Below are 9,668 nucleotides of genomic sequence, written 5' to 3' on the forward strand. Positions count from 1 at the left end.
TTGATGGGTCACCTGTAAGACCTGCAGTGACCAGCAGCATCCGTCCACTGGTCTCAGTGGTCGAGAGACGGAGCAGGTCAATAAGTCTGAAGGTGTTTGGATGCGAGGCCATTTAAAAGTGAGCAGTAAGATTCAAACAGAGCAGGAGCTGTGAGGAGACAGCTACAGAGCTGATGTAAGGAGGAGCTGCAGCATTTTGGATCAGTGGATGGAGCTCTGCTCTATAAGGTGAGAAGATATAAAAGCATGTACACATTTTTTTAAATCAGCAAATAAACAGGACTAAACAACGTTCTTCACTCAAAACTGAGGTTTGAGTGAAACATCACAAGATGAAGAACAGTCTGACGTTTGTCCACAGCAGCAGAGAACAGGACAGGACGTCCCTGAACTTAAAGAAACTGTGGAGGACACATCCAGCGGAGATTCATTAGATAGTGTGTGTGTGTGTATATATATATATATACTTTGAGTCACCTGCATGAGAGGGAGTTGACAAACAAACAAACATGAGTTGAAGGACTTGTTTGAATATCAATCTGCATTCTTGTTCTAACTGAAGTACAGAAAAACAACTTCAAGTACCAAAAGTAAAAGTACTCACAATGTGAATATGATATTATTATTATTAGATTATAATCATTAGTGTATTAATGTGTTCATCACGTTAATGTTGCTGGAACTGATTCAATCTGCCGATGTCTTTTATCCCATTCACTTTTATTTTGTGTCTCTTCCTCTCACACCGTTTTGACTTTCTTTTGAACCAGCCTTTGTGGTTTTTCTCTTGAGAGGGACAGAACCGACAGAAGGAAGAAGGGAATCCACTGAGCATCAGCAGCTTCTGGAGGCAGATGTTCTAAAGAGAACAGAGGACGGTTCCTCCGACACAACCACAGCAGAACGTCTTAAAGAAAACACAGCCCCCTCAGTTACTGTTCAGTCACATGATGTCAATAGATAAACTGTGTTTATGTAATGTTACACTTCTGCTCTTAGTGAGCTCATTAACTGTGAACTCTTCATTCTCTGCAGACGTTAACGTTCACACACTTTTCTTCTAAAGAACCTGAACGTGCTGCTGAGGTGAATGAGTCAACTACACAGATTCATGATATAAACCACAGCAGTGTATATATCTGTCCAACACACACACACACACACACACACACAGACACACAGACACACACAGACACACAGATACAGATACACATATAAACACACACAGACACACACACACTCACAGCAGCAGCCTCCTCAGAAGTTCTCCTTGTAGAAGTTGAAGCCGAAGTGTTCACACTGAGCCTTGATGAGTTTAGCCAGAGCCGGAGAGCCGCAGTAAAACACGTGGACCTTCCCCTTGTTCTCCTCGGACACTTTCTGAAACACCTGACACACAACTTGTTTCTCAGCAGGGGAAAATGAAACATTAACGTCGTCATGTGTGATGATTAGCAGATGATTTTCTCTTTTATTTCTCTAAAACTGTTTTCAGGGTAATAATAATGATAAGGGCCGACGCCTCCTGCTGCTCTACAGGCTCCGCCCCTCGCCTGGATGTTCCCACATGTTCCTGTTTGAACGAGTCGGACCCAACAACCTGCTGCTGCTGCTTCACAAACACTAACTACACAACATGTCAGGAACAACCTGCTGCTGCTGCTTCACAAACACTAACTACACAACATGTCAGGAACAACCTGCTGCTGCTGCTTCACAAACACTAACTACACAACATGTCAGGACCACATTTCCCAGAGTTCAACAGCAGCTCAACGTCTGAGATGATGCGATGAGTCACAGATATTTTACTGATTTAAAGATCAAATAACTGATGAATGAAAATAAATCCTGGGATGAATTGTAATGTATTGTGTTATTATTGATGGTGATATCAGACGTTAGGTGTGAGAAGTGTTGAATAATTCAGTATCTTGATGTGACTCCGCTCACCTTCCCCCACTCAGGTCTCCCAGGTTGGGTTCTGGTCCTCAGCCCAGTGATGGAGTCTCTCTTCTCCTTCTTGGCCAGGAGGTCCAGTGCCATCTGCAGGCCGATGGCCTTCATGTCATTCTTACTGAGCGCTGACGTCATGTACATGTGCATCTCCAGGAATCGTCCTGTAAGGACACAGGAATGATTCTCTCTCTGTCTCTTTCTCTGTGTTGTCTAATGTCTCTCGCTCACCTTCCGGCTCCTCGTCAGCCTGGTCCATCTCCAGTTTGGTCAGTAAACTAACAAACCATTCAAATGACTTCTGGTCTCTGTTGATCCAGATGAAGTCGACCTGCAGGATCCAAACAGACTCATCAGACTGATCCACATGTTACACAGCACATGACTCGTGTGCGTTGTTTTCTTACTTTGCGTAGCTTCATGTCGCTGTCTTTAATGTTTTCACACCACGAGTAGTTACAGTTGGGACAGTTCTGTTTCCTGCGTCTGTATCTGCATCAAACAAACATGCCACCAGGTTGTGATCAGGTGACGCATGAACATCATTCAACTGTTCATTTGCTTCTTCTTCAGATGTGTTTGTCTACTCTGACCCCTGACCCCTGACCCCTGACCTCTTTCTGAGGCTACATCCAAACTTTTTCAAACATAACGTATCAGTTTTAATCTCCACACCAACACACCTGAAAACACATATCACATGACTGCTCTCGTACACTGACCATGCGTGTGTCGGTGTAAACAGATTAAATAACATCTGGGGGTTATTCCATCAAAGTGGCTAAATGCTAATCCTGGTCTACTTTGATGATTCTGGTTTATTTCGATGAGAGAGAGCTGTTCCATGGCTGCTCACTCACCATGGTAACTTATACTGTAGAGCTAGCCTGCTCCGCACCAGGATTACGGTCGAGCTATGTTCATCTGTGTCTCAAAGAAAGTCAGACGGCTGGGAGATGTAGTTTCCTGTGTCAGTGAGTGAAGCTGGGGGAAGTGACCAGTGTGACAGGAGGAGGAGCCTCTCACCGATACATGATGCTCTGCAGGATGGAAGCGAAGGGTGTGATGCCGATGCCGGCGCCGATCAAGACAGCGTGCTCAGAGGCAAAGATCTGTCTGGTCGGAGTCCCATACGGTCCATCTACATAACACTGACACACAAAGTAGACACTCACACATCTGTATGTGAGTACAGATGTTCTACATCATCGTCGTCATTACAGTTTTTTGTATAAATGTTTCATCCTCTCGGCCTGAAGGTCAGTGAGTCACGATGGCTCCGCCTCTCTTGTCGTGTGTCAGATGACTTACATTTGATTTGTAGCTGGTGGAGAAATCTGATTGGTGACAGATTTACAGTCTGATCACCTGCTGTCAACAGTGTCCTTCTCTGATCCTACCACTAGGTGTCAGCAGAGTGAACAGACGTTATTTCCGTACCTTGATGTTGCAGAACCGGTGATTTTCACCAAACTTGGCAGAAATCTGCAGATTGAGGAGAGAATCAGTTGAGTTCAGACTAAATGCAGAAGTGACGATTGTTAGAAAACTGATGAGCAGTTACTTCTCTGAGGGGAGGGGCCTCTCCTCTCTCTGCCGGCCCAAGCTCGTCAGGAAGAGACTCCGTCGGCCCCTGAGCTACAGAGAGCGACACCGGGGCCCCGGCGGCCCGGGAGCCATTCTGTCGGTACATGGTCAGCTCGATGGCTTCGTCCTCATTAGACGCCACAGCTTGGTTCCAGTCCGTGGAGCTGAACAAGTCGTCCTGCAGAGAGAGCAGATGTTTGAGCAGCGGCGACGGGGCCACAGCGACTCGGTCAGACGAGCTCAGACCTGGGCCCTCAGCTGCCTGCGGTTCCTCAGGCTCGTCGCCAGCCTCTTGGGACTGAGCGTCTCGCTCTCTGGTCGTCTGAAGTACTCGTACAGGCGGTTCGTCCACTGGCCCATCGAACGGATGTGCAGCCACAGAGCGTCTGAGGGCAAAGGTCACCAGCACTCATTTCTCCACCGGTGAGAAGGTGTCACATGATTGTGTTGTTGTGTTATTGTGTTGGTGTGTTATTGTGTTGTTGTTTATTGTGTTGTTTATTGTGTTGTTGTGTTATTGTGTTGGTGTATTATTGTGTTGTTGTATTATTGTGTTGTTGTGTTATTGTGTTGTTGTATTATTGTGTTGTTGTATTATTGTGTTGTTGTTATTGTGTTGTTGTATTATTATGTTGTTGTGTTATTGTGTTGGTGTATTATTATGTTGTTGTGTTATTGTGTGTGTATTATTATTTGTTTTGTTGTTTTATTGTGTGTTGTGTTTGTGTTGTTGTATTATTGTGTTGTTGTTTTTGTATTATTGTGTTGTTGTATTATTGTGTTGTTGTATTATTGTGTTGTTGTGTTATTGTGTTGTTGTATTATTGTGTTGTTGTATTATTATGTTGTTGTGTTATTGTGTTGGTGTATTATTGTGTTGTTGTGTTATTGTGTTGTTGTATTATGTTGTTTGTTTGTTTGTTTTTGTTGTATTATTGTGTTGTTGTGTTATTGTGTTGTTGTGTTATTGTGTGTGTATTATTGTGTTGTTGTGTTATTGTGTTGTTGTGTTATTGTGTTGTTGTGTTATTGTGTGTGTATTGTGTTGTGTATTATTGTGTTGTTGTTATTATTGTGTTGTTGTTTATTGTGTTGTTGTGTTATTGTTGTTGTGTTATTGTGTTGTTGTGTATTGTGTTGGTTTATTGTGTTGTTGTATTATTATGTTGTTGTGTTATTGTGTTGGTGTATTATTTGTTGTTTATTGTTTTATTATTGTGTTGTTTTATTATTATTTGTTGTATTATTGTGTATTATTATGTTGTTGTATTATTGTGTTGGTGTATTATTGTGTTGTTGTGTTATTGTGTTGTGTATTATTGTTGTTGTTTATTGTGTTGTTGTATTTTGTTGTGTTATTGTGTTGTTGTATTATTGTGTTGTTGTATTGTGTATTATTGTGTTGTTGTATTATTGTGTTGTTGTATTATTGTGTTGTTGTGTTATTGTGTTGTTGTATTATTGTGTTGTTGTATTATTGTGTTGTTGTATTATTATGTTGTTGTGTTATTGTGTTGTTATTATGTTGTTTGTTATTGTTTGTATTATTATGTTGTTGATTATTGTGTGTGTATTATTGTGTTGTTGTTATTGTGTTGTTGTATTATTGTGTTGTTGTATTATTGTGTTGTTGTATTATTGTGTTGTTGTGTTATTGTGTTGTTGTATTGTGTTGTTGTATTATTATGTTGTTGTGTTATTGTGTTGGTGTATTATTGTGTTGTTGTGTTATTGTGTTGTTGTATTATTGTGTTGTTGTATTATTGTTGTTGTGTTATTGTGTTGGTGTATTATTATGTTGTTGTATTATTGTGTTGTTGTGTTATTGTGTTGTTGTGTTATTGTGTTGGTGTATTATTGTGTTGTTGTATTATTATGTTGTTGTATTATTGTGTTGTTGTATTATTGTGTTGTTGTGTTATTGTGTTGGTGTATTATTGTGTTGTTGTGTTATTGTGTTGTTTTATTATTATGTTGTTGTATTATTGTGTGGTTGTATTATTATGTTGTTGTATTATTGTGTTGGTGTATTATTGTGTTGTTGTGTTATTGTGTTGTTGTATTATTGTGTTGTTGTATTATTGTGTTGTTGTGTTATTGTGTTGTGTATTATTATGTTGTTGTATTATTGTGTTGTTGTATTATTATGTTGTTGTATTATTGTGTTGGTGTATTATTGTGTTGTTGTATTATTGTGTTGTTGTATTATTGTGTTGTTGTGTTATTGTGTTGTTGTATTATTGTGTTGTTGTATTATTGTGTTGTTGTATTATTGTGTTGTTGTATTATTGTGTTGTTGTATTATTGTGTTGTTGTATTATTGTGTTGTTGTGTTATTGTGTTGTTGTATTATTGTGTTGTTGTATTATTGTGTTGTTGTGTTATTGTGTTGGTGTATTATTGTGTTGTTGTGTTATTGTGTTGTTGTATTATTGTGTTGTTGTATTATTATGTTGTTGTGTTATTGTGTTGTTGTATTATTATGTTGTTGTATTATTGTGTTGTTGTATTATTGTGTTGTTGTGTTATTGTGTTGTTGTATTATTATGTTGTTGTATTATTGTGTTGGTGTATTATTGTGTTGTTGTGTTATTGTGTTGGTGTATTATTATGTTGTTGTGTTATTGTGTTGGTGTATTATTGTGTTGTTGTGTTAGTGTATTATTGTGTTGTGTTGTTGTATTATTGTGTTGTGTGTTATTGTGTTGGTGTATTATTGTGTTGTTGTGTTAGTGTATTATTGTGTTGTGTTGTTGTATTATTGTGTTGTTGTGTTGGTGTATTATTGTGTTGTGTTGTTGTATTATTGTGTTGTTGTGTTGTTGTATTATTGTGTTGTTGTACTATTGTGTTATTAGTGTGTCTGTGAAACATGATGTTAAGATAAACTTTGTTTCAGCTGCTGCTCAAAGTGTGAAGTCAGACTCCGCCCCCTGTGTGTGATTGGCTGAGGACCTACCCGACTGCTCTGGCGCGCTGCTGATGGTGAACGGGTGCCACTCGTACTTGGCGATGACGGGAATGTTGACGTAGACGTAATCTCCAGGTTTGAAATGAAAGAACTGAGGACGTTTGATGACCAGGTGAGTCACCCACACACACACACACACACACACACACACACACACACACACACACACACACACACACACACACACACACACACAGGTTGAAAAATACAAGAAATCTTCTTTAAATATATGAATAATTGTAAAAGTTGCTGAAAGTGAAATAAGAAAGAAAAATATAGAAAACATTTTATAAAATGGACGAACCTCGTCTGTACATCGTGTGATTTTAATGATAATACATTTTATAAAATGAATATTCATCAGTGGGAATTTAAAAAATGAAATGGTAAATCTGAGCTGATCTGACCTCTGACCTCTGACCTGTGAATAATAAGTGGTTTGTGTTTGGCACCTTGGACGGCAGCAGGATGACCTCCACGATGTAGAGACCTCCCATACGAGAAACTGCGATTCCCACTATCTTCTCGAGCACGAAAACCAGACCCGGGACCACAAACCACTTCCAGAAGTTTGCACAGTGAACCATGAGCAGAGACCACACCCACACGTAGGACAGGTGAGACAAGTAGAACACCTGCGGCAAAACCACCTTTCAGCTCATGGTCATTTCTATTGTACATATCAGGACTCAGATGTATACAAGTATAAGTATATACAAGTAAACCTCACACAAGGTGAAGTGTGTGTTTCCTACACAACACAAAACTGAAATCATCTCATGGAAGTAGGAGAAGAAAACAGAGACGAGGATGAAAGTGTGGAAGAAAATGAAATATATGTTTTTATAAAAGAAGACAAGAAAATCTCAACTGTAAAAGTTGAAAGTTATATTATAATGATATGTTGTCGTCCTGGTGATAAAGACGTGAGCTTTAAACTTCTGTGACCTTCAGAAACCACGTGTTCTTACTTCAAAGTGTCCGCTGCGTCGTACGAAGGTGCTGGAGCAGAGAACCATGAGGCAGATCACCACCTGTAGAACCACACCGGTCACCGAGGCCGTCCCCTTCACCCACCCGACCCCCGGCCGGGTGGTGAGCAGGTACTCCCACAAACTGAAGCCACTGCTCTGGGACAGATGGACTGAGAGAGGAGCAGAAGCACGAGGTCTTAATTAACATTAACATGTTGTTAACATGTAGTTAAGCATGTAATTAAACATGACACATGTCATTAAACACATGTTAATGAAGGTGTGGTGTGCTGGTACCGAAGTTGAAGACGTGTGCGGTGGTGTGAACCAGCGTGTAGCAGAGGATGGAGTAACCCACGATCTGATGCAGTAAGATGTTCTGGTCCAGAGGAAGAACCCTCAGCAGCCACGTGGTCCTCAGCCACGTCAAGCAGCGCCGCAGCATCAGCACCTGCTCACTCAGCAAGAACCAAGAACCAGGAACCAAGAACCAGGAACCAGGAACCAAGAACCAGGAACCAGGAACCAAGAACCAGGAACCAAGAACCCATCAGTCCGTTGACGTCACAGATGATTTCATGAAACACAAAAGTGGAAAACGTTCTGATGATCAATAAACATTTTATTAAAATACTTAAAGAATTAATATTGACTGAAGATGAAATAAAATGAATAATGAAATAATCTGAATGAATCTGACTTGATGAAATCTGATTTAGACATTTGGATTCCTCCACAGTAAACAGTGGGTTGATATGCAACCAGCTTTCGACACTAACGTGTGAAGAGTTGAACTGAAAAAGTAACTAGTAACTGTAGAAGTAATGTAACGATAGTAATGGAGTACTGAAGCTCTGATGATGTCATACCATGACAAAGGTGCAGTTAAAGTTGAGACACTGTCCGCAGCCCTTGGCAACCATCAACCACGCCCCCCCCTGGCTGTGCTGCAGCATGGCGCCGACGAACAGCGTCAGACTGAGGCCGGCGTAGACGCAGAGAAAGAACAGCTTCCGACTGTTGTTCTGCCAGTACGCCCTCGTCAGGTAACGAGGGGTATGACGACGCTTCTTCTCTTCCACGTCAGGAGGTTTCAACCAGTTAGCAGCACTGAGGGGGAGGAGGGGAAATACTGGCCGTCAAATATATAAGTACATATACAGATCAATGACTGTATGTATAGACAGTAACTGTATATATATATATGTATGTGTGTGTGTTTTCTGACCTGATGGTGAGGTTCTCCATCACCTCTGGAAAAGTCTCCAGCTCAGCCTTCAGCTCCTCGAAGGTGATGGCGCCGCTGTTGTCTTTATCAGCTGACTCGAACAGCGCCAGCGTCAGGTCGTCCAGTTTCTCCTCCGGCAGAGAGATGGCGCTCTCGCGCAGACACGACTTTAGAACTGTTCTGAGCTCATCTGGGTCGATGGAGCCGCTGCCTGAGAACAGAAACAACCTGAAAGTTTAAAACCAATAAACAAGGCATGCTGGGTAGTGATAAAACATCAACAGGTTCATCGGATGGAGCGTGTGTATATACAGGTATGTGTGTATATGTGTGTGTGTGTGTGTATATTTATGTGTATTTATGTGTGTGTGTGTAGGAACTGACCGTCCACGTCGTAAACCTGAAACAGGAACTTGAGCTTGTCGGTCTCGCTGCCGTGGATCAGCAGGTCCAGAGCTTTGAGCAGCTCGTCCAGACTGATGGAGCTGCTGCCGTCCGAGTCGAACAGAGCGAAGAAACGCTCGGCGAAGAACGACTGCACACACGCACACACACACACACGCACACACACACACACACGACATCAGATACCAGAGGTCAGAGGTCAAATATCAAGCCGAGGCCTCCGGAGGTCAGAGGTCAAACTCACTTCTTTGACCTTCAGAGCCGTTTTGAACTCATCCAGGTCGATTTCCTTGTTGTCTCCTGCGATGCTCTCGAACTGTCTGGTGACCCACTCCAGCCAGCGAGCGTCCTCGTCCAGACTCATGATGAGCAGCTCTGCTGGAGAACAACACATATTTACATGTTTCTTTATCTCAACGTAAACTGTTTGTGGTCAAGTTCCTCAAAGTGTCTATCATCCTGTCTCTTCTGGAACATTTAAAACAAAACAATCCATTCTCTGGTAGAATAATTAGGGATGCACGATATAACACTGTGTTTGTTGTGT

The 9,668-nt window shown here is 41.3% G+C and overlaps 1 protein-coding gene across 1 annotated transcript; it reads right to left on the minus strand.

Moving 5' to 3' along the window:
• Positions 1-706: 706 nt before the first annotated feature.
• nox5 (NADPH oxidase, EF-hand calcium binding domain 5) lies at positions 707-9,485 on the minus strand. The gene is made up of 15 exons (XM_047339972.1): positions 9,366-9,485; positions 9,101-9,251; positions 8,717-8,927; positions 8,358-8,598; positions 7,786-7,939; positions 7,486-7,658; positions 6,968-7,149; positions 6,503-6,636; positions 3,790-3,929; positions 3,397-3,429; positions 2,983-3,107; positions 2,364-2,448; positions 2,188-2,287; positions 1,954-2,120; positions 707-1,389 (listed from the first exon to the last, which is right to left on the minus strand). Exons 1-15 carry the CDS (start codon positions 9,483-9,485, stop codon positions 1,258-1,260), a joined length of 2,148 nt encoding a protein of 715 aa, XP_047195928.1. The 3' UTR covers positions 707-1,257.
• Positions 9,486-9,668: the final 183 nt, after the last annotated feature.

Source organism: Hippoglossus stenolepis, chromosome 5 (assembly GCF_022539355.2).
Source record: "Hippoglossus stenolepis isolate QCI-W04-F060 chromosome 5, HSTE1.2, whole genome shotgun sequence".
NCBI classification, from domain to species: Eukaryota; Metazoa; Chordata; class Actinopteri; order Pleuronectiformes; family Pleuronectidae; genus Hippoglossus; species Hippoglossus stenolepis.

Excerpts from the sequence above, each read along its gene's own strand:
- nox5 (XM_047339972.1), bottom strand. The coding sequence starts at position 9,485 with ATGAGTCTGGACGAGGACGCTCGCTGGCTGGAGTGGGTCACCAGACAG. Across the intron at positions 8,928-9,100 it reads TCAGGTTTACGACGTGGACG|GCAGCGGCTCCATCGACCCA; the intron begins GTCAGTTCCTAC and ends TTCTGTTCTCAG. Across the intron at positions 6,637-6,967 it reads GTCATCCTGCTGCCGTCCAA|GGTGACTCACCTGGTCATCA; the intron begins GGTGCCAAACAC and ends TGTGTGTGTGTG.